General features: G+C 48.1%; 2 protein-coding genes across 2 annotated transcripts in view; both read left to right on the top strand.

The window, feature by feature from the left end:
* The first annotated feature begins 1,708 nt into the window (after nucleotides 1-1,708).
* LOC119165350 (thyrotropin-releasing hormone-degrading ectoenzyme-like) lies at nucleotides 1,709-14,124 on the top strand. Its single transcript, XM_075870194.1, has 6 exons — nucleotides 1,709-1,773; nucleotides 3,552-3,821; nucleotides 9,237-9,432; nucleotides 11,009-11,145; nucleotides 12,418-12,649; nucleotides 13,891-14,124. Exons 1-6 carry the CDS (start codon nucleotides 1,709-1,711, stop codon nucleotides 14,122-14,124), a joined length of 1,134 nt encoding a protein of 377 aa, XP_075726309.1.
* Nucleotides 14,125-25,891: 11,767 nt separating this feature from the next.
* Nucleotides 25,892-27,943, top strand: part of LOC119183424 (thyrotropin-releasing hormone-degrading ectoenzyme-like) — a 42,690-nt gene continuing 40,638 nt past the window's right edge. Inside the window, exon 1 of the mRNA XM_075870195.1 lies at nucleotides 25,892-26,286. Within this exon, the coding sequence (XP_075726310.1) occupies nucleotides 26,253-26,286 (34 nt within the window). The 5' untranslated portion in view covers nucleotides 25,892-26,252. The remainder of the gene's footprint in view (nucleotides 26,287-27,943) is intronic.

Below are 27,943 nucleotides of genomic sequence, written 5' to 3' on the forward strand. Positions count from 1 at the left end.
TCGGTTTGCGAAACCTCAGATTTGACAGTTTTGAGCTTTAGAACTGTTGATTATAAGTGTTTTTTTGCTAACGACAGATGCGTACAAAATGCGAAAAAATGCCACTTGACAAACCCACTCTAGCGCCAGTGCGCACGATGATTCTAGTGCTTTATAACGTTCTACGTATGAAAGACCGTAGCATTTTCCCAATTGTGCTGTCTCTGCAACGATGGTGGTGGCTTCGCGATGAACACGCTTTGCTATTGGTCACAAAAGCGATAACTGCTGTGACTGTTTATCGCTGTCATCAACTGGTGCGAGGTAAGAGTATCGTTCGTACGCGGAGCGCTAGAGAGTAGTAAAATCACTGCGCGTAGGCACACCAGTTTGTTTGTCATGTGGTATTTTTTCGGTAATTCATGGGCATGTGTAGTTAGCAGAAAAAACACTGAGAATTAACAGATACAAAGTTCAAGACTGTCTAATCGGACGTTTTGCGAACCAATCTAACATTTTGTCATTGAAATTTTCTATCTATTTTGGTTTCTTGAAAAGTTAGTTACTTAAAGAGATCTAATTAAAGAATAATTTAGAACACACAAAAAATAGTCGGACTATCTCCAGGCATTAGTTAGCAACATGAATTTTGTCGCGCGGTAATTCCGCGTGTCGGCATATTTTTGAACTCGGGCTAAAGGTAGCTAGGGCACCCTGTATATTAACGTGAAAATCACTACACGATGCCAGTCGGTGCATACACAAGAATAAATTATATATTTCAATGATTTTTGGCTGTTATTGTTTCTGGTTTGCACAGCCATTGCAGCGTGCTTTTTCGCTTCCACACGCACAGTACAATTTTTTTTGTTTTTGTGTGACTGTTCGCGAATGTGGCAGCCTCATCACTATTGTCTCTTGTTTTCATTAAGTGTCATCTTCTCTCATGTTTTTTTCCTTGTCTTTTTCATCACTCAGGCGTAGCTGCGAATAAAAAAGCCCCATTTTTCGAAGCACTATTTTTTTTTCTGCAGAACGGAACCCATGTCGGCATACCTCCTGTCTGCCATCTTCACCAATTTCAGCGTCGACAAGAGTGGCCGGATGAACCTATGGTCCCCCACTTCGTGAGTATGCGTGTTTCTGTTCCAATTAAGATTTGTAGAAGGTAAACTGAAATACTACTACTATGACGTGATAATTTTGTTGGCATGGCATAGGTGAAGCATAGAGACTTCACAAGCTTACAAGTAAGGGCATTGCAATACTTTGTCCATCGTGTCGTCTCTGTAAATCGACAAATGAAACGAGTGTACTCCACTGAGTGAAATTAGGCATGAGTGAAATTAGGCGATTATGAAGGCTAATCTGATTGCTTCAAAGTTGTCGGTAAGTCATTGCTATGCTTTAGCTACGGGATATTAGGTTGTTTCTACCTTGACTCTCAGTGCAAGCGGGTTTGAGTTAAGCCACAGACGAGTTACAGACACGACAGCCCGAACTCTAGAGGCGTTGAAAACTGGCGCTGACAACCAGCATTCGTACCTTTCGTAGATCTGCGTACTTTCATTGTTTCCAGGTGTTTTCGCAGCCGCCATTCCTTTTTCGGTGTTGTAGTATTCTCTCTTTGTGCGTACTAGGGGTCTTCGGCTCGCTACCCCCGATTCACAGCCATTTGTTTAGAAAACTGTTGCCTTTATTTTTTTGTTAACCAGTGCTGAGGAATAGGATGTACCTGCCACGAGACTCATCGGAGGATGTGGCGACGGAGACGAACAGCACCCTCCGCCAAATGTGATGAGGTTTATTGGCTATCGGAGGACGGGATACTTGTAAGTGGCGAGGCAGCGTGAAGAACCGTTCAGAGGCACCGCAACGATCAGAATCATGAGCAAAGCAAGCTGGGCGTTGGCGATACAAATAGATGGATGCTCAACTTCTTCACATACCCAATTTCTTAGGCGAATTCCCGTTTATGACCGGTAGATTGCCACTATTTGACAGGTAGGTTATGACAGATTATGAGAGGAAATTATGACAGGTAGATTGCCCTCAAGAGGAAGGTATATAACAGCTGTATCTGACCGGTGGTTAGCTACAGAGCAGAAACCTGGAGACTTAACAAAGAGGGTTAGGCTTAAATCGAGGATGACGCAGCGAGGAATGGAAACAAAAGTGGTAGGTGTAACCTTAAGGGACAAGAAAAGAGCAGAGTAGATTATGAAACAAACGGGAGTTGAGGATATCATAGTTGAAATCCAGAAGAGGAAATGGACATGGGCCGGGCATGTAGCGCGTAGACAGGAGAACCGCTGGTTATTAAGGGTAACTATAACTGGATTCCCAGAGAAGGCAAGCGGGTCAGGGGGAGACAGACGGTTAGGTGGGCAGATGAGATTAAGAAGTTTGCGAGCATATATTGGCAGCAGCACTAACAGGACCAAGTTAACTGGTGGAACGTGGGAGGGGCCTTTGTCCTGCAGTGGACGTGGTCAGGCTGTTAATGATGATGATGATGATGATGATGATGATGATGTGTTAACCAGTATATATCCGCCGCCGAGAATTATAATTTTATTAGGGCCTAGTGGAGAGACTTTCACCATTTAAATCTGTGAGGTCTTGAAACGAAGAATGGACACTCCATGAATAATGTCGCCAGGCTTTTTTATCTACCTGTGAAGTACCTACAAACTTGCAGGGCTACCGACGATAGTCATTGGCTATAACGGAAGTGTTCGGTAGCCATGCTTTTCCTAACGTTTTCGCAGTGTTTGACCAAACGGACGTGTCACGTTCGACTGCGTGGACGACTTCGCACACTGACGAAATGACGGCAGTGAGTGCAAGCAATACGGAACATTCCCTTTCGCTATTCAAAAACGCAAGTCCTGGATGGCTTTCGTTTTTGTGTGCCAGCGCCGCTTTGTAGCATTGGTAGCGAACAAAAGCCTCAGCGAGTGGCTCGCTCCTCTTCATCTTTTTCTCCCTGTGACTGGCCAAACATTTTCAAAATATAATCTTGAAAGTCACAAAACGTTAAAGAGCTTGTTTTTCAACCATAAGCGCTATCATTTTACCTGAACGCATAAAAATTTTTTTCCTTACTCAAGCACAGCTTCAGAAACAGCATTACCGCTTCGGTGCCATAAAGTTATAACTGAAGTGTCCAAAAGTTTATTGGGAAGCAACACGTGCTGCTGTTATTGTAATTTTAAAATTGTGCAAGAAGGCAAATAGCCATATACCTTTGTCACCAATTTTTCTTGGACTACGAAGGTAAAAAAGTATAACTAAGCATAACCAAGCGAACAAGCTTTCGTTTGTGCAACTGGGTCTAGCTGAGCTAATAATAATAATTGTTGGCGCCTAACGTCCAAAGACCACGATACGAATATGAGTGACGCCGTAATTAAGTGCAACAACGAAAATGTTGACAACCAGGGGTGCTTTGACGTTCCTGGCTGAGCTAAGCCGTAGCCATTTTTTACTAGGCTTGGTTTTGTACGGGGACATGATCGGGCCCAGCAGCTAGCCTGACAGCTCCGTTCTAAACGTGCCTTCCCGTGCAGATTCTCTCCCTACCAGCCTTCGGTGCTGAAGACCATCGAAAAAGTGGTGAGCCTCCTCGAGGACCAGATTGAAACATGGAGGAGCAGTCTGCAGGTGATAGACCTGGTGGTGGCACCCGACATGCTGGAGATGGATGTCTCCGGTGCCGGCTTCGTCGGCCTCCGGCAGAGTTTGTTTGAAGCCTTCGACATCTGGGAGCGAGAGAGCTGGGTCGTCACGGTTGTCCAGCGCATACTTCGACGCTTCTTCCTATCGTATGCCACGCCCCGGTGAGCCGAATCACTTACTGTCCTACTTGAAGTATGACCGTAAAAACTATAAGAGTGCACAGGGCTGGGGCACAGAGAACATTTTTTTTCGGGAGAGAGGGGAAGAGAGAGTTACTTACCTCTCTTATCTGAAGAGGGGGTTGGGCTGGCCGATGTAGGCGACTGTAATTTGGCGCCATGTAAGTTAAGCAAGAAGTTTGAGGGGGGGGGGCGTGACCTGGTGTGCCACCCCCATCCTTACGCCACTGGCGAGAGGTTATCACGGGGAGGTGAAGTTCCACCTCAGCGCTCCTCCCCTTGTTGCAGTCGTATGGAATGAAATAACATCATTGAAGGTTTTGAGGGTGTCACCACGTAGCGCGCCACTCTCACGTCGGGACAGATAGGCCTAGCCTATACCCCAAGTAACGGGTCAGTTGGACTGCCTATAGTTGTGCTTCGATGTCGGGGATGCGTAGCACAGCAGCCAGATATAACCATGTATCGTCTTCGTCAAGCCGTAACGCAGGGCGCTGCCAGAACATGTGTTCTAAGACGGCAAAGTGTAAACACTTAGGCGTTGTAGTTTGGCGTCGGAATTTCGTAACAGATTTTGCGCAAGAATGCGGGGATAAGATATGCGCCGACCAGCAAGTGTGTTTGTCTTTGAATGTTCTAGCAGAATTTCGCTATGGAATAAAATGAGCTCCATAATGAATATAATGAAGTGATGATGGGCTTATCGCAAACAACATCCAATGGTCTCCGGTTTGCCGGGGTGAAGCTGGGAAGTAAACATTTCTTTGAATGCAACATCAAGGGGCCTTAAGTGATCATTATTATTGCGAATAACAAAAAAAGAACGCGTTGCTATGACTTTGCGCATGCAACAAAGATGTTCTGACCAGAGAAAAAGTACGGAGGGGATCATCTTGAGCAGAGCAAGCCCTGCCTCCATTTTTCGTCCCTCCGTCAAAATTTTGTCTTACTATTTTTCGCAGTAATAGGGGCGCCTGCTTAGGACTTTCTGGTAATAATAATATACCGATCGGTTACAAAGAATGTGTGCGCAAGCACTGTCACCAGAGAGAAAAAAAAACTAAGTCCAGTTTCTAAGATTTTGCTAAGAGGTGCTCCATCGCTAAATGATGGGTAGTGCCAGTATGGGGTATGATGTGCGGGCCAAGACGACGTCCACAGAAAGCTGCGTCTACTCACCGCAGCGGCAAAGGCGAACACATCGAGGTGCCGTACGCGACCACGTGAGCCTCTTGGTGGCTTTTCGCGTTGCGCACAAAGTAGACGAGTATCTTCGAACACGTACTGACACGTCTCCGTATGCACTTCAGGCTCGGCTTGCCCCGTGTAGTGTCCGAGTGTAACGTGGCTCTTGTGGAGGAGACTGTCTGTGGAGCAGCTACAGGTCCCTGGTGTACAAGGGTGTCGCTGCCACCTGCACTCTCGTTGCAGTAGAGAAACAACTGTGCTTAACAGTATCGTTCACATAGCAAGACACAGACATGCCTTAGTCTTGATTGGTCGCGTACCGCTGGAACGCAGCACGCTGAAGGACGCGTGGATTGCCGAGTCCCTGGCGTACATGTTCAGACGCCGCGTACTTCAAGAGATGGGCTTCGGTCACACCGAGGACCGCATGCGGCTGCTGAGCTATCGCGATGCAATGGACTGTGACGACAACGGCACGGACAGTGGAGCTCTGCGAACCACGCTGATCTTCTCGATGCTGGCCGACTTGTGCCCCATGACGTACGTTGTATTTACAGAGTTTATTTTGTTAAAGATGCAATGGCATAGCCGTCCTGCTTTTTCTGAGTTAGTGTAACTGTTTTAACTTTGAATGGAATTTGTATTTAGTCGGTTACACCACGTGATTGAATATTAGCCTGCTACCGGAGAATGGTGGCACCTGTGCAATTTATGTGTACAAGAGAGTGGCGCTAGTTGGTTTCTGTTTAACCCTTAAGTACTTTCTTCGCTGCTGATGTGAGTACTACGCAAAATACTAAAAGTTTGCAGTTCCGACCTGAAATATCAAGTTTTCCAGACCAGCGATGCCATAATCTTTATTTATTGCTTAAATTTACTCAGTAGTGTGAGTTTTAAACCGAAAACCAGACATAGGAACATGCGTCCGTTACCTGTATAAAAAAATCCCCTACCTCAAGTACGCTAAAGGAGCTAGATGCCGTGAAAATGAGCAAATGCGATTGAATGGAGTGGGACAGTGACGCCAACAGGTGGAACTTACGTTTGCGCTCAGGTTTTAACTGAATGTGTATAGTGTCTCTCTGTACGCTCCCGTAGAGCGCAGCGTTCCGCGTATGGTTTCCTTTTGCTGGCACTCGCAAAGCGTTATGACGTGGTACGAAAGGACGTCAAATGTTCCACGACAGCGCGGAGAAACCAGGCCTGACGCGACACAAAGGTTCCGTTGAGGCACCGTTCAGCTAGTGGCCGCACAGGGCTGAGTGGTTGCGCCGCGATACCAACTTAACGAGTCGGGTAAGCTTGCGCAGGCGTCTAAAATCTGCCTAGTGTACGTGGAAAGTAATCTTGCCGGAGAACTGTGAGCACTATGGCGAGCCTGGGTATTGTAATGGCTCGCCGATGTCGCACTGGAGCGCCGAAATACGCATGAGCAAGTAGGATCGCTGACGGAGTGTGTGTATACTATGGCTATAGCAGTACATACAACAACGTGTTTGATGATAGTGGTGTGGTTAATTACTTTTGAAGCACACAATGATACCACCATGCTCCCATACAGGAAACCATGCTGCCTGCGGTGGTGCCAGCTTTTGCTGCCTAATGTTTTAACTCCATAGTGTTGAAGGGCTCATTTCGAAGAAGTCTGGTTGTAAGGAAAAACGTAGGGCATTGGCCGCTAGCAAAAATTTGAGATAGATGGGAATAAAGGTAGGAGCCAAAGGGCGTTTGCATGTTGGATTTTCTTGCGACACAGATGAAGACTTCATCAAGAATCTATAGCAGGCTAGCGTTTTGAAGACAATAGCGTGTTTGCTTACTCGCGAGTGCTTCCTGCTAGTTTCGGAAGGTGATCCTTTTCGGCGTTTATCACACCTACATTGTGCGAAGGGCCTAACTTGACTACCACATTTACTGGCATGTTATTCCTCCTATTAGTGGTGATCTTGTCTGCCGGTGTTTGGTAAATGACGGTAATGATAAAACGGGCATCAGTCCGGTGTGACTGCAGAGATATCTATTATTTATGGGTGTTAATTTAGTTCGGAGAAATATATTAGTCATTGATTGTTGGTGTTGCCTACACTTCGTTGCCTTTGGGAAATATCGTGGAGGTTTGGGATAATGTTGACTCATGCGGGCTATTAGCTGTTGTTGCAGCATTTATTTAATTGCGAGAGAAATTCAGTAACGTACGTAGCTTTCTGGGCGACTTGGTTCATATTGATAGGAAGAAGCAACCAGCTTCTTCGCTGTATACGTGTTGTTTTTCACTGGTTGCTTCGTCTCATTGCGATAGCAATTATAAAGACACTCCCGGATGGTTTTGCCGCCGGCGTCATTCACCTTAAATTCGCCGGTTCTGATCTTGGGGGAAATATCAGCGTATTTTCAGCATTACCAGATAGATGGCGCAAAGAGCACGCTCGGCACCCCACTTGCCGCGACGCGGTGACACCCGCTCTTGAACTCATCTACCACGTGCAGTTTGCCCCGCAGAGGAGGTGGGGGGAAGGGTGTAGATAATTGACCGTGTGCCCGCTTATCCCTCGAGGCAGTAGAATTGCACGCCTCGGGCTTTCACCCGAACGACTGCTTTGTAGGTAACGGGCTCACAAAGGTCACTTCATTCGCTGCACGGGCCCCGTTTGCGAAAAGGGCACGCTTTTCAGACACAACGATGTAACAACTGGAACACTTGTTAATTTTCACTCATCTGTACCTGTAATTACGTTTGGCGCATTGTTTCGCTTAAACAGTACCTGGAGTGCCCATCTGTAAATCATCTTACGTCGCCCTCGTCCTGTGTGTGCTGTTTTTGTGCGTGCATTCGCAACGCGCTGCACGTTTTGATCTGCTCTCCGTTGTAAGCGTAACATTCCAAGTTTCTGCTATCGCATTCATTGCATCACTCTAGCGACGAAAGTGTGACTATTATTCAGTTACGAATATAGTTTCCACATTCACTCCAAGCGAAAACGCTGACGTCTCGCTTCACATGGTGTGTTGTATTTTATAACATTGCCAGTGGGCCAAGGCCATCACCAAGGACCTTGATAGATGTTTATCGAACGGTAGGTCTTTGGAGGCCTAGCTCCGGTCACAAACGTTGGGTAAATAAAGTTTGTTCAACTCAACTGAAGCCACCCTACATTGTCACCGGCATTGTTTTATTAGTCCGCGTTTCGCACTAGATTACGTCAACGCACATATGTCTAGTAGTTAGGTACAGATGTCCTAAAGCTTCCTGGTAATAAGGAACCCTAATGGCTTTCAGAGTGGCGTGGAACCCCTAACTTCTTCAGCATGAGGACAATCAAAGATAGGAGTGGGAAAGCGATGAGGGTTGGTGAGAACGTTTTACGAAGCGTGCAACCACAGTACTCACACTACCCGCGGTGGCCTGTTCTTTCTTTTTCAATACTGAAGGCCATCGTCATCGGTGTAGAGCTCTCGACAATACGCAGACGCGATCTCTCCCAGTGCCACTCCACGAGTCGAGTAAAACGCCTGCCGACCACACTCTGCACACTTCAGGCAAATCGAATTCACAAATCCTGCAAGTTTCATGGTGTGCTCCAGACAACGAGACTTTACCCAGTTACCCTCCACGAGTCGAGTAACGCGCCTGCCGACCACACTGCACGCTTCACGCAAATGGAATTCACAAATCCTACATGTTTCGTGGTGCGTACTAGTCAACGAGTCTTTAGCCCTGCTAACACGTGTACCTCTCGCTATCGTCAGGTACCCAATGCCCGGATGCGTTGTGCGGCGGATTCGTAGATGCAAAATGCAGTGTAAACTTACTCGTTTTATTAAATAAGTAAATTGATAATTGGTGTAAAAGGTGAATGGGTTGCATTCATTTTGGCCACTCGCGCAGCCGAAAGGTGTCCGTCACGTGACGCCTGTATCAAACCAGGGGTGTCAGCAGAAACATCTTCGAGGATGATGATAAACTCCTTGATCTGAAGGGGGGGTGGGGGGAAGGCAAATGTTTATTCAGTGCTCTGTGTTCCATGGCGTAAAAATTTCGGGAGAAGGTAGCAAGGGCTCTTTGCCAACCCGTGGTAACGTCACTGGGTTCCACGGTACCCAGTCCGAGAACCCCGGGTCTACTAGTTTCTGTTATGTGGTGACAACTATGTCTCAAAGCGTCGAGTGTTGCACAGACACGCACACTCGTCCTTGTTGTTTCGCGTGCAGGATACGCTCGGGAATCAGGCGCTACATGAAGGAGAACAAATACGGTGTGGCCGACGACGTGGGGCTGTGGCACACACTGGATCTTTCTGGGTTTCTCTCCCGCAACATGGACTCGTGGTTCGATCACGGAGGTTATCCCGTGGTTAGTGTGCTCCGTGTGAACGACCACCGTGGACCCGGGCTCGTCTTGAAGCAGGTACGCAACGAGAAACCGGTACCTGGGCCAAGGTATAGAGGTAGTCCGTGCCAAAACTTCACGTTCTCGTCAAGTCGCGGTTTATATGACCACCGTGGACCCGGGCTTGTCTTGAAGCAGCTACGCAAAGAGAAACCGGTACCTGGGCCAAGGTATAGAGGTAGTCCGTGCCAAAACTTCACGTTCTCGTCAAGTCGCGGTTTATATCTCGCCATACAGTGCCTCGATGCCACCGTTCGCCTGGACAGGGCGGCGATGTGTCCGACAGATCCGCCATATTGAATCGTAGCAAGTAGAGATGCAATAAACCAGCTTGACCACACATCGCGAGAGCACAACGCACGTACACGTGTGTCCACGTTCACCGGTCCAGCACAAAATGGGGGTGGCATGGTCAATGAGTGATAACGTGCGTAGCGTTTCCTACCATACCTTGTAGAGAGAACTCTGGTGCTGCGACCATTCAGCAACCATGAGAATGGTGGGCAGTACGCAGATGTTTCTGATCTTCTCGCCAGCGGCTGTGAACACATTGGTGTCTTTGTTCATTGTTGCGTTTTAGAGTTTGTTTCGGATAAAATGATTGAATACATTTGTGGACTTCGTGAGCCGATATGAATTGATGAGCCTAAAAAGGTCCAGGAGAACCGATAGAAATGTGTTGAACTTCTTCTACTGGTGTTAAGGCAACGTTAGGTCTCACGGAGCCAAATGGAGTCAAAAGAACGAAACATACAAAGCCGTGTACCGCCCATAATTGCCTCGCTGGCTGAAGTGCCATGTGTTGCAGCTCCCATTGCCACTGGGGCCTATGGTGTAATAATAGGAAAGTCTATGTGGTCGTGCGCAATGAACGCACTAACAAGATAATAACTTCCGATGGGAGGCATCTCCCTGTGCATAAGTGTGTCATCGGTGAATCGGTTGCAGTGATACCTAACTCTTGAGTAGGAGGTTCTACCTATTTTTACGGGCTACGGTGGTGAAGTCAGGCCTGCAGACAGATCAGAAACGCACCTGTAGTACGATTTCAATGCTAAGTATTGTGCTTTTTAACCTTAAGTTTGCGAAACCGGTATGAAACACTCCTTTATGGCATCGCTCCTAAAGCAGGTTAAGATGCGTAACATTAGACTATTGTGATCGCAGCCACCTAAAGGGCGTTCGTTACCGGCTGTACTGCAAAACAGGCATCACTGGCAGTATTTTCATGCACGAGAAAGGCTGCAAAGCGCTATGATGGCGTAGTAACAATACTGATTGTTGGCCTACTTGGTACTTGCTTAACGACATGCTTTGGCCGCAAAAACACACACACAAAGTAAAGGAACACTCAACGACAAGCACAAGCGGTTATTTGCGGCCAAAGCATGTTATTAAGATAGCGCAGTCTTTTATGCAATTTACGCGTGCCTGTGCGTTTTATCTGTTTGACGGCAATATAACATGGCTCTAGTCAGGTAGCCATATGCCGTAATGTCCACTGTTGTTTCAACCCACACATTACACTGCTCTGAGAAGAGAGTCTGTGACTACGCGAAGAGTACCCTGACCGAAAATGAATTTGCACCCGAAGGGTTGGCCGTGCTTCGAGGACACGAAGTGCAACTACACGCTCGTGTGGCCGGTGCCGTTCGTACTGATCGTGCAGGGAGGAATACGCGTTCCCGAACAGGGTGCCTTCTGGTTCAGGGGAACCATCCAGCGATACAAGTGAGCACCCGTAACGCCATCTCTAGTGTTTGCCCTGGTATCTTGTCTGCATCGCTGAAGATGGTGAAGTAACGCGTTATTCGGAAATGCTGTTGAGGCACATACAATAAAGGTAGGGTCGAAATTGGCAAAAACTCTGGTGGAGTCATGCACTGCGGCAATAGTTTTACCATAGGAAGCCGATGAATTAGGTTGACTTCGCAATATAGGGCATTTAACAGACGAATTTAGAGTTACAGCTTTGCATTTGTTAAATAGGATAATGTCTGGTTGCATGTACAGTACCTTTATAATGCCACAAGCAATCATTTGTTCACTAGTGAATGCTACACGTGCTACTAACGCCAGGCACAGGCCGCGCCGGAACGCATGGTAGGCTTTGTGATCATTTAGAAATTTTCTGATCACACTGCTCATACGACATATCTGAGAAGAAGTCGAGCTTACTTTAGAACTAACACTGGTACCAGAGAAAACGCTGGAAGCACCAACCATGTACGCATCGAAACAACGTCCTTTATCAGCGATCATGATGTCCGGCTATCCATGACCGTACTTGCCGCTATTGCGGTATTGCAAAATGTCCCTTGCTTGTAGAGCGAGCTGGGGCACAAGTGAGCGTGACAATACGGCAGTGGTATGGGGGGGGGGAGGAGTGATTCCTAAATTGAAAAAAAAATCGTAAAGTGAGCTCCGCAACTGTCTGCATCAAAGCAGTAGCTCGCAAGGGAAGGGATAGGTAGGGATTAAAGAGATGGAGAAGTGAAGTTTGAGAGGAGAATAAAAGAGTGGGAGATGGTTGGAGAAGACCGTGTTAGAGCCCTGATCCATGAACGGTCCTCTAAAAGAAGACATAGAGGACCAAAAAACAGTCGGCCACGAAATCCGCGGAGCGTCTAGTTGTCAAACGGTGGAACTGCATTTTACCAGAAGGATACGGAATAAATGAGTGCACCAAATGAGGCGTACATGAATTTGCAGCTTTGAATGTATTGCACTTAAAAAAACTGTTGAGGCACAATGGGATGTTTCATGGCATAGTTGTGCAGAGAATAGAGCCAGCAACACGAACATAAGCGGAGGTGGGCCAGATGGGGCTAAGCATGTGCCAGATTTTAGTGCTGCTCTTACTAGTCTTTTTTTTACGGTGAACGCAAAATTGATTCAGATACGCAAGGCGGACGGCAAAACATAGATATGAATTGTCAGGCTCGGTGGTACCTTATATGAGCATATCCTAGCTTTAGGTCATATTCGCATTGCATCTTGCAGTTTGGCGCGAGATATCAGCTCTTCGTGGTTCCTTGTAAACGTGGCCACGGTGTCGTATTTCTGCGTCCAGTACGACGCAGACAACGTGGCCCTCCTGACACGTCAGCTGCTACAGAACCACATGGTCCTGAACGTGAACAGCAGGGCGAAATTCCTGGACGACATGGTGGCGTTGACAGTGCGGCGGATGGTGTCAATCCATGCTCTGGTGGGACTGCTAACGTATCTGCAGGTACGTTCCTTTCTTAGCCAGTCTCCATTTCGCTTCCTTCGGTGCTCCTGAGGGATGGTTTTAGTGTTTTCGAGCGTAATAGAATAAGCACGCTGTACATCTTTGAATCATAGGCGTGAGCAGAATTCTTCATTAGGCGTAGTGAAGCTTCGCCACAGCAAAGGAGGAGAAACTGAACATTGAGTAATTGAATCTATGTCACAATGCCCTGTGTTTAGTATGTTACTTTTAGAGGGGGGGGGGGAATTGCGATTGGGGGAAATGTGCAGTTATTTAGTGCAACACGCAGATGAGAAAGACACTCTTGTAGAAAAGGTGCATGGCTCTGCACATTAAACACTAACAAGGCTTGTCAAATGAATGTATTGACCAGACGTAACACCTTGCTTTGGTGATAAGGGGTGGCGGCCTCCATTACTGTGTGCACCTTCACGCTTGAAGTGTAGAGTTTCAGAAGTGTTTGCAATGCAGAACAAAGAAAAGGAGCCAGAAATCCACACGAGACGAAGAAGACCACACAACAGGCGCATGAAAACGCGCATTCACATTCACAGCGTATTCAGTATACTAACTTTAACGTATAGATCAAAGTACAAAAGAACCGCAGGGCAACATAGCCAAAGTTATGTAACCGTATCGTTAGTGCCTACATCAGTACGCTACATTTGTTCCGAGCGATGAGTGACTCTGTACATTGTCCGAAAGTGATTGAGTCCCTTGTGCTTGGATCTTAAAATGCTCAAAGCATGTGGGCTTAGAGTTATGTGCACGTTAAAGATCCCCGAGTGGGCAAAGCTTCCGGACCCAATCCACCGTGGCATCTCTCATAATCATATCGTGATCTTCGAACGTCCAACCACATCAATCATTACTTGAGCACTGGTACAGGGCTTCACTCTGCGTTGCTCAAAAGGTTAGCTGGTTATGGTCGTCCACCGTGGTGGATCAGTGGCTACGGTGCTCTGCTGCTGACCCGAAAGCCAAGAGTTCGAACCTGGCTGGGGTACTCGTATTTCGGTGGAGGCGAAATGGTGGCGGTTGTGACGTCAAGTCGCGTTACACACACCAAAGGGCCCTAATTTCTGGAGCCCTCCACAAAATCGTCTCTCATAAAAATGTCATGGTTTGGGACGTAAAACCCTAGATATTATTGTTATTTGAGTGATGATGATCAAATATATGTATGCAACTGGCTCCCCTTGGACAACCTGAGCGAAACTTAATGCTGAATTTCGCTGCAGAAAGAGGAGAGCTGTGCTGTGTGGCAGCTGTACACCAGGTCAGCCCTCAAGGCCCTGGAGGAGTTCTCGGGCCGGACGGAGTACAGGCATTTCTACCAGAGGAACCAGGAGATATGCATGCTCGTGAAACTGGAACCAACGAGCAGGCCGTGTCTTCTGGCGATGCACTTGAAAATTTGCTGCTTCTTCGGCATGTGCTCGTTGCCTGTACCTATGGCGCGAACTCAGCGCTAGGTTACGCCGCTACATTGCGTCACCTGTTTATTTATGGTGTGATATGGATAAAAAATGCGAACTAGAATTAGAGCGAAATTTATGACTGCTTGCACGTGCATTGAACTTGTTCTACTATGCCCTACAAGTGTGGCTGTTCTACAGCTTGTTCAGTGCGATATCACTTTTTCACTCACTTTCTTGTTATGATGGTGCAAATGGTTAATTGGTTGATCTGAAATGTTTTAGCTGGTTCTTAGTAGCTAGCGTCTTTATATTGATATCAAAATGCCTATGGTTTTTTAGGCACGTTTTATTAAGACAAAATTTTGTTGTTCATTAACTCGATGTTTGTCATGACACGTGATAATATTGTTGCGAATGTATTTACTACTTTAGAGTAGAAAAGTACTCCAGCAGTCAAGATGGCAGCCGTTGTGTATTTTCGAACAGCCCAAAACGTCGTCGTCTTCTTCTTCGCACCGCCCGCATAGCTGCATAGCCGCGAACCCGCAACATCGACCTCCGGCGGCGAAAAGCGCCGACCCGGCGCTTGTTAGCAGGTGTTGGACGAGATGTACGGCTTGAGGCGAGCGACGTGGACGATGTCGGAAGATGTGGAAGGTATCGAAGGGTTTAGAGGTGCTATTTCATAGGTAACATCAGTTACCTGCCGTAGCACACGATAAGGTCCGGAATACTTGGGTAGAAGCTTTTCAGCCAGACCAACATGTCGCGACGGAGTCCACAGAAGAACGAGGTCACCTGGACTAAAGTGGATGTCCCGATGGTGGCTGTCATAGCTACGTTTCTGACGGAGCTGCGAGTCCGAAAGGCGCTGGTGGGCAATCTGACGGGCTTTCTCCGCGGTGCTAATAGTGCGGCGAGCATATGCTGTGGACAGGTCGGCAGGGTTGGGTACAAGCGTGTCGAACGGCAATGTCGGGTCTCTTCCATACAAAAGGTAAAAGGGAGAATATCCAGCAGTGTCGTGGCGTGAGCTATTGTAAGCGAAAGTGACAAAGGGTAGCGCAATGTCCCAGTCACGATGATCCGTCGACACGTACATGGCGAGCATGTCAGTGAGTGTGCGATTCAGACGTTCTGTGAGGCCGTTTGTTTGAGGATGGTAGGCCGTCGTAAGCTTGTGCTTGGTTGCACAAGAACGAAGTAGATCGTCAATTACCTTAGATAAAAAGTAGCGACCGCGATCGGTGACCAGTTGACGAGGAGCACCATGATGTAAGATGACGTCTTGAATCAAAAAGTCGGCGACATCTGTAGCGCAGCTGCTTGGAAGAGGTCTCGTAATTGCGAAACGGGTCGAGTAATCTATGGCGACGGCGACCCACCTGTTACCGTCGGTAGAAAGAGGGAAAGGGCCCAGCAGGTCGAGGCCGACACGATAGAAAGGCTCGGCAGGTACGTCGATCGGTTGAAGGAGGCCGGCGGGGTGTACCGCTGGCCTTTTGCGGCGTTGGCACGACTCACAAGACCTAACATAACGTTGTACAGAACGGTAGAGGCCGGGCCAGAAAAAGCGTCGGCGGACACGGTCGTACGTTCTGGCAACACCAAGGTGGCCAGCCGTTGGTACATCATGTAGTTGCTGAAGTACGGTCGAGTGCAAATGAGTGGGTATTACGAGTAGTAGTTCGTTTCCCACATGGTGCATGTTGCGGCGGTATAAAATGCCGTCTATGACAACGAACATGCGAAGCGAACTGTCTGTACAGCCTGTGTTCAGGCGGTCGATTAGCTCGCGTAGGGACGCGTCACGCCGTTGCTCACATCCCATGTTGCCGAAAGCAGAGAGCGAGGAAATACAGATGGACGCGTCGTCGGTTACTAGATCTGGAGCGTCAACGGGGTACCGGGAGAGGCAGTCGGCGTCTTGGTGTAAACGGCCAGACTTGTAAACCACTGTGTATGTGAATTCCTGGAGGCGCAGAGCCCAACGAGCAAGGCGCCCCGTTGGATCTTTGAGGGCTGAAAGCCAGCATAGAGCGTGATGGTCAGTGGTAACTGTGAAAGGCCGGCCATATAAATAGGGGCGGAATTTACCAACTGCCCATACAAGCGCCAGGCACTCGCGTTCCGTAATAGAGTAATTGCGTTCGGCAGGAGAAAGGAGCCGGCTGGCATACGCAAGAACTCGATCGTGACCGGATTGACGCTGGGCTAAAACCGCGCCAATACCGTAGCCACTAGCATCAGTGCGGACCTCGGTTGGAGCAGACGGGTCGAAGTGGGCGAGAATCGGTGGCGTGGTCAGAAGTGTTATGAGCTGGGAAAAGGCCGTGCCTTGATCAGGACCCCACTCAAATGGTACATCTTTCTTCAAAAGATCAGTGAGGGGGCGTGCGACCTCTGCGAAGTTTCTGACAAATCGTCGGAAATATGAGCATAGGCCCACAAAACTTCGAACGTCCTTGACACAAGTCGGTACAGGAAAATCCAGGACAGCTCGGACTTTGTCGGGATCGGGGCGGATGCCGGAGGAGTCAACGAGATGCCCTAGAATAGTAACTTGGCGATGCCCAAAATGGCATTTCGAAGAATTAAGTTGGAGCCCAGCCTCTCGAAATACTGAAAGAATTGAGGAAAGGCGCTGGAGGTGAGACTTAAAGGTTGGGGCAAACACAATCACGTCGTCCAGATAACACAGGCAGATAGACCATTTAAAGCTGCGCAAAAGCGTGTCCATCATCCGCTCGAACGTTGCCGGCGCATTGCACAAGCCAAACGGCATTACCTTGAATTGGTAGAGACCGTCGGGCGTTACAAAGGCGGTCTTCTCCCGGTCGAGGTCGTCCACGGCGATCTGCCAGTAACCGGAGCGTAAGTCTATCGAAGAAAAATAGGTTGCGCCATGAAGGCAGTCCAGGGCATCATCAATACGAGGTAACGGGTAGACATCCCTTTTGGTGACCTTGTTTAAATGCCGATAGTCCACGCAGAAACGCCAGGTATTGTCCTTCTTTTTAACTAAGACTACAGGGGACGCCCACGGACTCGATGAGGGCTCTATGATGCCTTTTGTGAGCATCTTATTCACCTCCTGTTGGATAACTTGGCGCTCTGATGGTGACACTCGATAGGGACGCCTGTGAATTGGAGCTGCATCACCGGTATTAATGCGATGTTTGACTTGCGATGTTTGACCTATGGGCCTACCGTCAAAGTCAAATATGTCCGAATAGCTCGTGAGAAGATCAGTGAGGTCTTTGACCTGAGACGGCAACAGGTCTGAGGCAATCATCTTAGTTACATTGTTGAGCCGTGTAGAGTTGGCTGCGTCGGTGCTATGCGGGTTCGGCGAGGCGACTGTGGCCAGTTCACGTGACACTGATGAGATCTGGCACTCGTGTGACGGTGAAAGAGTGGCGAGAACAATGCCTTGTGGTAGGATTTGAGGGCTGAGTCCGAAGTTCAGAAGAGGAAGGCACGTCTTGTTCGCTGTGACAGTTAATATGGTGTACGGGGAGGAAACGTTGCGGGCCAGTAAAACACCAGGAGAGGGAAAGACCACGTAATCCCCATCCGGAACACTGGGATATGGTTCAACTGTGACACAAGTTAGGGCTTGGGGTGGGAGGCGAACAAACTCAGCGCACGAAAGCTTGTTCTGTACCATCTTCGACTCTTCGGTGGCCGCAGGCAAGTCAAGTTGCACGACGCCGGCTGAGCAGTCAATTACAGCGGAGTGGTCGGACAAAAAATCGAGTCCAAGGATGACGTCATGTGGACAGTGAGCGAGAACATGGAATAGAACGGACGTCTGGCGGTCGGCGAATCTCACACGCGCGGTGCACATTCCGAGCACAGCCGGGGTCGCTCCACTAGCGACACGTACAAATAGGGACTCTGGCGGCGTAAGGACCTTGTTTAATCGTGCACGGAGGTCAGAGCTCAGAATTGAAATATGTGCGCCGGTGTCAATAAGGGCAGTAACAGGAAGGCCATCCACTTCTACATCAAGCAGGTTTTTGTCCGTAGTCAAGGTCAGCAGAGGGTTTTCAGGTCGGGAGTCCAATGCAGCGTCACCTCCGGGAGCTGCATTGCTCAGTTTTCCGAAGAAGGGCGTCCACTAGGGTGGGGCGACGAATAGCGGCGGTGCTGAGGTGACCTGGAGCGACGGTCATGCGGGGACGGCGAACGGCTGGACCGGCGGACTGGCGTCGCAGGAGTGCCATTGTACGGTCCATCGTCACGAGCGCTGTACTGCAGGGGCCGGTGGTTGTCGTCACGTCGATAGCCAGGAAACGACCGAGGTGGATACGTGCGGAAACGACAGTAGCGGGAGATGTGTCCTACACCATGACAATGAAAACATATAGGCTTGTCGTCCTGTGTCCTCCACTGAGCAGGATCACGATAGCGGCGGAATCTTTCTGGTGCAGGAGAAGGCGCTATGGTACTGACCCGAGGTTCCGTCAACGAACATACAGGCTGCAGCCCAACGTTTGCCAGTTCCTCTCTCACGACCTGTTGGATCAACGAGATCGTTGGTCGATCATCAGATGGGCGGGTCAGAAAAGACGGAGACGCGGCCTCGATTTCTCTACGAACGATGCGAACCACACTCTCGTTGTTATGTGGTTGACTGCATGGCGGCTGAAGGTCCTCGCAAGATGACGTAGCGGCCGTGTTCGGAAGACGCAAGAAATTCTTGGCGACCCGGCGACTCTTCAGCTCTTCGAATCGGCGGCACTCTTTGATGATGTCATCAATGGTGGAACAGTCTTTGGAAACCAGTATGTTAAAAGCATCATCTGCAATGCCTTTAAGTAAATGGCTTACTTTGTCTTCCTCGGACATGTTGGGGTCGGCACGATGGCAAAGGGCGAGAACGTCAAGGATGTAGGTGACATATGATTCGGTCGTAGTTTGTGCCCGACCAGAGAGTTCTTTAGAAGCGGCCCGCTGGCGTCCGACGGCCTTACCAAACAGGTCACGAAGCTTCTGTTTGCAAGTATCCCAGCTGGTTATGTCCGCTTCATGAGCCTCGAACCACGCGCCAGCTGTTCCGCAGAGATAGAAGCCAACGTTGGCGAGCATCATCGTAGGGTCCCACCGGTACACTGCTGCAAACCGCTCGAACTTCGGAATCCAGTCGTCAACGTCAACATGGTCGGTGCCGCAGAAGTTGCCAGGGTCGCGCGGTTGCGTCAATACGACCGGCTGTACAGGCTGCGCCGGAGTCGCGGCTGAAACAGGAGCGGCAGAATTGGTTTCTGTTGCCATGGTCGGGCAGTCGAGAACACGTCCGCTTCGAAGTTCCGTCTTGCGTCGTACCCAGCGCCACCACCAAAATGTTGCGAATGTATTTACTACTTTAGAGTAGAAAAGTACTCCAGCAGTCAAGATGGCAGCCGTTGTGTATTTTCGAACAGCCCAAAACGTCGTCGTCTTCTTCTTCGCACCGCCCGCATAGCTGCATAGCCGCGAACCCGCAACAATATTATTGTGGTCTGGGTAGTTCTTCCGAATAATAGTAAAAATTCAATTGTTTTTGATGAACAAGGACGTTCTAAATTTTGAACACATAAGAATAATTTCGGAAGGATTGTTGCCATATGATAGCCTGGCTGCATAACCTTCACTCATAAGTTCAGGCTCAGTCGTGAAGTTTTGTGCATTTTAATATTGCGGAGTGGCTGGCTCTAAAACAAAGCCTCAATCGAAAAAAAATGGTTTATGAAGATGTGAGCCCTGTTAAGCAGTGCCCTAAAAATGTTAGTTTTCTTATGCTAGATGAAATTATAGGTGCCGGTATGGAAACTTCATCCCCGCAAAAAATTTATTTCATTCAGGAAGAAACTGAATTGAAGGTAAAAGGTTGAAATGTTCCGATTCGCGCAACGGGTATGTTTATTAGCACTTCGGCGTTAAAAATGTAACGAAAAGCTGCGCGTTTTATAGCTACTATGTCAAGCCCCATTGGCAGCGGCAACAAATAACGTTTAAAATAATCAATGTCGCAGTTCATTAATTAATCTGCTTACCAAGATTACACTACAGGTTCGAAGAGGTTCTTTGATAATGACCAAAAATTTGGTTATGGACTGAACAATAATTTAGATCCCCTGGACATTACAAAATTAGGCTATGAAGGGTGGGTATTTTAGCTTCAGACGCCTCGTCCACTTCATGGCCGTTCATACGTTGTAAATATACGCAACTGTATGGGTATTACCCTCACCATCACCACCACCACCACCACCATAAAGGGATAGAGGGACTTCAGTCAAAGATAGAGGGACTTCAATCAAACCTTCTCCGCCTGATATCCATGTTTGTATACCCAACGTCAGGAAGATGACCTCTAGAGCACACAGACGTACGCGGGCATATAAATGAATTGTAGATAAAAACGCTTAAATTCACTTAAGCTTGTAGAACAATGCCCCCCCCCCCCACAAAAAAAACTAAAAATGCCAGGGCTGCGCGTACCGCTCGGCATAGTCGCAGCAAAATCTCGGAGAGCGGCCTTTCTAAAGCTCGTTGGGGCAACCATACAGGTACTCATGCAAGGTACCTACAGCCACTGCGATCTGGTTAGAGTTATCTGGTTAGATGAGGTAAGTCCATGTCAGTGTAGATCATTCTTTCTTGAAGTTATGAGCCGTTGGAAAACACACATCCCTTGCTGTAAAATTGTCATGCTATTAGTTCAAACTCAATTGTTTGGAATTGAGAGGGCCTAAGCATCCCGAGCCCAACTTGGTATTCTGCAAGATAAGATAGCTTTTCAACTTTGATTCTTGTGCACAGCGGCCCTCCAGCTGTGTTAGCTCCACATGCTTTTTGGGACCCTACGCCAGACCCGTCACCGACTACACTCTATCAGGGAGTAAAAAGCCGCTGGCTATTCCGGGTCTCTGTAGAAAAGTGAGCAGCACTGCATGCATTGTGCCCTTGTTTTCATTGACATACATTCGCACACATGAAGTTACAGGTTTTCTGTGTTTTTTAACGTTGCAACAAAGTGATGCTATTGTCACCACATTGCCAACTGTGCGGTCGTCGCGTGCGGAATGTGGCAGTGAGTGGTTGCGCATTTTGTGAAAATATAGAAAGCGTGATATTTGAGTAGTGTTCTAGGTTTCGCGAAGCTTACATTGCATTATTGATTCACTCATGCAGATTGCAATGTTGTTGCCATAAAATCAACTGGGCTTGGAGGTTTTACCAAAGTACTCCTTTGATAAGATAAAATGTTTCCACTATTTAGAATATCAGACTATGTATAATGTGATTAGATAAAAGATTTATGCACAACAATATATAAAAATACAAAGAGATACTTCCAAAACAATGTTTCAAGAGCTCCAGTATCATCCACAATACTGTGCGGAAACAGCGACATATAAGCTTCCAGTTTTGGAGTTCTCAACCAGTAAATTTTCAATATCTTGTTCTACGGCATCATGAAACTAAGTGTGCCCGTCTCTGGGATCGAGAACTGCATCGTCTCCGTCTCTTGGATGAGTAACTGCCTCTTCACCACCTTTATAATTGGGATCTGCATCGTATCCGTGGTCGGGAACGGCAGCGTCTCTCTGTGGAACAACATGAACCGCAGTATCTTCGGGTCTGTCATCGGCAACCGCAGCTGCTTCAAGTACATCAGTCGGAATCGCAGCATCTCCGGGTCTCTCATCAGGAACTGCAGCGTCCCTGGGTACGTCATCGGGCACAACAACGTCTCCGGCTACGCCATTGGGAACTGCAGCGTCGTCAGTTACGTCATGGGGAACTGCAGCGTCTTTAGCTACGTCATTGAGAACCGCAGCGTGTCCAGCTACGTCATTGAAAACCGCAGTGCCTCCAGCTACGTCATCGAGAGCTACAGTGTTTTCAGGTGCGTCATCGGGAACTGCAGCGTCTTCAGGTACGTCGCAGCTAACTGCAGCACTCCCGGGTATGTAACCATGTATCGCAGCGTTCCCGGGTGTGTCATTGGAAAACGATGAACCTCCGTGTCCATCATTGGGAACCACAGCATGTGCCGGTCCGTCATCGGGAACTGCAGCATGGGCCGTTCCGTCATAGGGAACTGCAGCATGTGCCGGTCCGTCATCGGGAACTACAGCATGTGCCGGTCCGTCATCGGGAACTGCAGCATGTGCCGGTCCGTCATCTGGAACCGCAGCATCCCCGGGTCCATCATCTGGAACCGCAGCATCCCCGGGTTCGTTATCGGGAACCGCAGCATCCCCGGATCCGTCATCGGAAACCGCAGGATCCTCGGGTCCGTCATCGGGAACCGCAGCATCCCCGGATCCGTCATCGGGAACCGCAGCATCCCCGGATCCGTCATCGGGAACCGCAGGATCCTCGGGTCCGTCATCGGAAACCACAGCATCCTCGGGTCCATCATCGGAAACCGCAGCATCCTCGGGTCCGTCATCGGGAACAGCAGCATCCTCGGGTCCGTCATCGGGAACAGCAGCATCCTTGGGTCCGTCATCGGGAACAGCGGCATCCCCGTATCCGTCATCGGGAACAGCGGCATTCCCGTATCCGTCAACGAGAACCGGGGCATCCCCGGGTCCGTCATCAAGAACCGCAGCATCCCCGGGTCTGTCGTCGGGAACCGCAGCATCCTCGGGTCCGTCGTCGGGAACCGCAGCATCCTCGGGTCCGTCATCGGGAACCGCAGCACCCCCGGGTCCGTCATCGGGAACCGCAGCACCCCCGGGTCCGTCATCGGGAACCGCAGCACCCCCGGGTCCGTCATCGGGAACCGCAGCACCCCCGGGTCCGTCATCGGAAACCGCCGCATCAGTGGGTCCATCATCGGGAAATACAACGTCAGCGGGTGCGTCATCGGGAACTACAGCGTCAGCGGGTCCGTCATCGGAAACCGCAGTATCAGCGAGTCCGTCATAGGGAACCGCAGGATCCCCGTATCCGTCATCGGGAACTGCAGCATATTCGGGTCCAACATCAGGAAACGCAGCATTTGTGGGTCCGTCGTAGGAAACCGCACCGTCCCTGGGTATAGCATCTGGAACCACAGCGTCACCGGCTGCAGCATGGGGAATCACAGCATCGCCGTGTACAGCATGGGGAACCGCAGTGTCACCAAGTTTTCGGAATCCGCTGTGTAGACCAGAACACGGACAGACGGTGGAAGTGGTTGGTTGTTCAGTAAAAGCTCTCGTAACGGACTTCTGAAATAAAAAAAAAATGTGCCGATCAATTTTACAGACAGGTGCCTAATGGGCTTGGAACGAGGTGCAGTTCTTCCCTATGGCTAAAAATCCCACATTCCCACATATATGGTATTCACACCGTTAATAACACTTGGTGGAATCTGGGGTGCCTAAATGTCGATAATATCATACACGCTGCAGTTGGTTGCTGCGTGTCTGTTTCATCCACCTTACATTCTTGAACATGTGACTAAAGCTGACCACGGGGCCGCAACTTGACTTGTCACCTAGATCGCCATGTGGTCACAGTTTCTGGTGTTAGAAACCACCCCTATACCTACACACACCTTTACGTGTGGGATTATTTGCTTTGTGGTAAGGGCAGGAGTCAAATTGTAATTGGTTCCCGCCGTATAAGGCTGCATTTACGCACCTATGTAACTATAGTGATTGATATGATAAAAAACTGATTTATGTTTTTCTTGAGCTTGAATACCTCGAACTTGGCGTTTTCTTTTAAAGGAATAAATGCAGAAACTGAAAGTACACTAAATATCACGGGAACATAGACCACGCCTACGTATTTCTCTTTTAAAGAAAATCAGGAAAGAAAATCAGGTGACTCCTCATTGTAGCCTCATATATCATAGAGTTTAACCAGGTCAAGGGGGTCAATCAATCAATCAATCAATAAATCAATCAATCGATTGAACAGAGTCAAACCCAGCATCCGTTTCAATCAGACAGAACTACACGTTGAATTAGCAGTTTATCAGCAATCGTAAAGAAGACCAAAACAATTTACGTCGGTATGTTATCAGTTTATTTTGTGACATACTTGTTTTCTAATCGTGCTTTTGTTCCTTAATTACTTTTTAGGCGACAGTTTGCTATTACTGAGAAACATGATGGCAAAACTTGAATGCGAAGAAAAAGATTCCGATTCACCAACTTCTTTCCATCTATCGGTTTTTTTACCTACACTATCACGTTCTTCCGCTCCGGATGGTATATATTTTTGATAAAAGACAATTAAACGGGTAACGTTTGGCCCCATGCTATTCTTTGACAAAAAAAGTGATCGGAAACTGCGTGGCATACAAATTATCTACTGTATACCATTTTGACATTATAAACAAATTCTTTAATATACCAAGGTATCGCTAGTTTTATGGTCGATATCCTATTGTGGGTGGCGATGGGTTAAAGAAAAAGAATCAGTCAAACAATGTGCTTTGATGACATGAAGACGGTAGAAAAGAAAATGTTGATCATGCCCGATAACATTTTCAGGGGCAGAACTTAGTTTTTCTGTCTGAGTTTGTCCGTAGGCACAAATGGTGCGTGGGCGAGCGCTTATTATAAAAGAATACGTGTTATGTTATTGTGATAATATTGAAAAAGCTGTCAGCTCTTATGAAATAAGTGGAAAAACCAATGATCTGGACAAGGCAGTGATGAAGACTGCACGATAATGCAACTGTAGGTAAGAACGCGTACTTCAATAGGCAAACCACACACACACTACACTCGGCGACAACTACTAGGGACATTGGAGCCAGGACTACGAAGGTGGTACTTACAACATTCCTGTTAATCCGCAAGCTGTAAGGCAGCTTAGAGCCGATATCGGTTTCAGTCCCTCGCATCGTTAACGTGTTTACAAACAAAAGCGTTTGCACAAAAATGTAAAGGGAAGAAACGTTTGTACTGTTCAGTATGAATTTTAGTGGCATAAAAATTGAGTATAATTTTCTCGAACTGATTAGCCATGATTACTTTAGAAAACAGGTGCCCTGAAATGGTTGTACTAAGATATGAAAATAAAACAAAGAATTTCTTGCAAAGTGAGCAATGGCTATTATACCGAGGACATGCTGCAGCTGCTTTGTCTCATATTAAGCAGCCACATTCATTTCTGCATCATAAACCCCATTTTTTTTGGAGTGGCAGCAGGCATGAACTTCGGTTCTGTAGTTTACACAATGCCACAGTGATGTCAAGAAACGTTGTCGCCGAGTATAGACCATTTATATACGCATTAACCATTTAACAATTTACGGAGTTTTACGTGCCGAGAAAACCTGTACGGACGAAAAACGATTGAAACACCGGCCTCTGAAAATGTAAAAAGCGAGGGCATTATTCTCTCCCAACGTTCTTCGTCATGCTTGAACTGTGGTTCCCGTGGTGTCGGTACAGTGTTTACTCTCTATTGGACCATGTACGTGAAATGTCTTAAGTGAATCGCCCAATGCAGTGCTACGCCCAGCAGCCGTCCATCCATCCTTCCTTGTCTTGCGCGGCTATCGTGTGCGATCAATTGATTTCACTTCATTTTTGTGTCCAACCACGCTAGTGGCGATAACAGCGTGCAGCCGCCAAGATCGACGTACTGGCAGGATCAACGCTCAGTGCTGACCAACACGTGCTTTCAAGAAATAAGTGGCGAGGAGGAGATATGCCAGGAGGAAAGGCAGTGCCGGCGAGGAGGAAAGCTCACCCACGTTCGTGTACTCGGAGTGGAGAGGGACCTTTGAATGGGCCTATAAACGGCCTATCAAAATAATAAAAAAAATGAGCCTGCTATTGCAATGCCGCCTAAGAAATTCAGGCCTGTTCGCTGTTCCTGCCGCGGGCTTTAAAGCCTGTCCGTTTCAACCGTCGTGTTTCGCTGCACCAAAGTGCCCAGACAGGCCTTCGCTTGCTGACGCTGCTCGACAGGAATGAATTGTCAAGTGGGACTTTGTGGCATAGTGGTGTGCTTGTTGGCGACTAGAGGAGACAGTGTTTTTTTGTGTTCTTGAAATACGGCATAATTATGTGACGCGCATTGAGCCCTGGACACCCGCCTAGTGCACGGCAGTAGAATAGGGCGATGTTGCGTGCCGAACTATCGCAGCAATTACAACAGGCTGATAGTGCCAGTGTTCCCGTATCCTAAGGACGACCGAAGAACAAATTGAGAGCGTGCAGTTCGTCGAGATGACGTCGGCATCAGTTTCCTTCGTGGCCAAAGGTACGTGTGCGTCCGTACTACATACTTCTAAGCCCTGCCAATGACACCATCTCCAGCATGCTCCATTCTTGCTCTGAAAGAAGGTGTCGTCTGGGGTGCCCCTCCGCGGTGGTCTAGTGGCTAAAGTACTCGGCTGCTGACCCACAGGGCGCGGGTTTAAATCCCGGCTGCATTTCCGATGGAGGCGGAATTGTTGTAGGCCCGTGTGCTCAGATTTGGGTGCACGTTTAAGAACCCCAGGTGGCTGAAATTTCCGGAGCCCTCCACTACGGCGTCTCTCATAATCATATGGTGGTTTTGGGACGTTAAACCCCACATATCAATCAATCAATCAATCAATCAATTAGTCAATCAATCGTCTGGGGTTCCCACTCTTTAGAGTAACCCCATGTGATATTGAATCAGTAAACGCGCGTTGCGTAGCCATGCATTTTAAGAACAGGCGTGTTTTGTTCAGGGCCAATAAACATTTCGCGATTAGCGAACTGCACCGCGGACATGTTGTACCAACCCGTTTACGGTTGAGGTAAAAGGAGCGAGTGCTCGTACGTTGCCTAATGTATCAGTTTTGTGCGCAGTTTTTTTTTCGATGGTCTAGTCACTATTTGAAAGTGTTATAATTTTGCGCTAGTCTGTAGCCTAATATGTTTCCGTAAAATATGTACTGATGTACTTCAGCCGGATTCAGATGCCTGTAGACTGGAATATTTATTTACTACTTGTGAATACACCGATGGAAGAACCGACATGAACGAAGCTCAATGGAATCTACATGGTTTACTTTTAGACTCAGGTCCGACAAATATTCCCAATGGCCCAATTTAAATGAGCGACTACGCACTGCAGTGCGAGAGGGATCAGTTCAAAAGAGAAAATCGCAATTCTTGTGTCTGTCACAAGACAGGTTCGGGAAACAGAAAACTTCGATGTCTGTTGCAATGGTCATCTCCCCGATATTTTTCTGAGGGACATACTTGTGGCAGCAGCGAACGCTTTCCTCAATAACTGCATGCACCTTTATGAAGACATCTGTTAAAAAGTACAATCGCGCTAACTCAGCAATGGAAACTGCAGAAACTTAGAATATGAATAGGGACAGAATCTGCTCATTTCTTGGTAATGTACTATCGTGAGCAATGTGAGCTCGAACGCGCGAGCGCGTGGTAAATAGCATCAAAACCAAGAAAACATGCATGGTACGCGGATGGCGCTGCTGAAATCGAACGCGAAAAAAGGGGTGCTCTTCCACTGTCTGTAGGGATTCCACTTTCGCTAGCATTGTGTGCAAACAGCAGTTGATTGCGTGCATACTGCTGCTAGCGACAGTAACACGCAAGAAAATGCACGAAAAACAAAGTAAGTGAAAGACGTGCGCCAAAATGCACATCCAACACCGCCTACATATAATACAGGCATGACATCACAGTTTACGTGATAGCCGATATCTCAGTAGCTATATGGGTGATTTGGTGTGACTGCGCGTTGTGCGAGTTCATATCCCTTGCCTACTATAGTCTTCACGTGGCTGTTAGGGGGTGCGGCACTGATGGTTTGGAAAACTGAGACCCTCCCACCTCGTATAACGAATTGTCCAACCTTTTTACCTGGCGCAGAGACAATACCCACCACCGCACAAAAATCTAAGCAGATCTCAGGA

This window comes from Rhipicephalus microplus, chromosome 8, assembly GCF_043290135.1.
Source record: "Rhipicephalus microplus isolate Deutch F79 chromosome 8, USDA_Rmic, whole genome shotgun sequence".
Lineage (NCBI taxonomy): Eukaryota > Metazoa > Arthropoda > Arachnida > Ixodida > Ixodidae > Rhipicephalus > Rhipicephalus microplus.

What these genes read in the sequence shown, in the direction of transcription:
- LOC119165350 (XM_075870194.1), top strand. Translation starts at nt 1,709, where the DNA reads ATGTACCTGCCACGAGACTCATCGGAGGATGTGGCGACGGAGACGAAC. An exon ending in CCGGGCTCGTCTTGAAGCAG is followed by an intron (nt 9,433 to 11,008) that starts GTACGCAACGAG and finishes TTGCACCCGAAG; the next exon opens with GGTTGGCCGTGCTTCGAGGA. An exon ending in GACTGCTAACGTATCTGCAG is followed by an intron (nt 12,650 to 13,890) that starts GTACGTTCCTTT and finishes ATTTCGCTGCAG; the next exon opens with AAAGAGGAGAGCTGTGCTGT.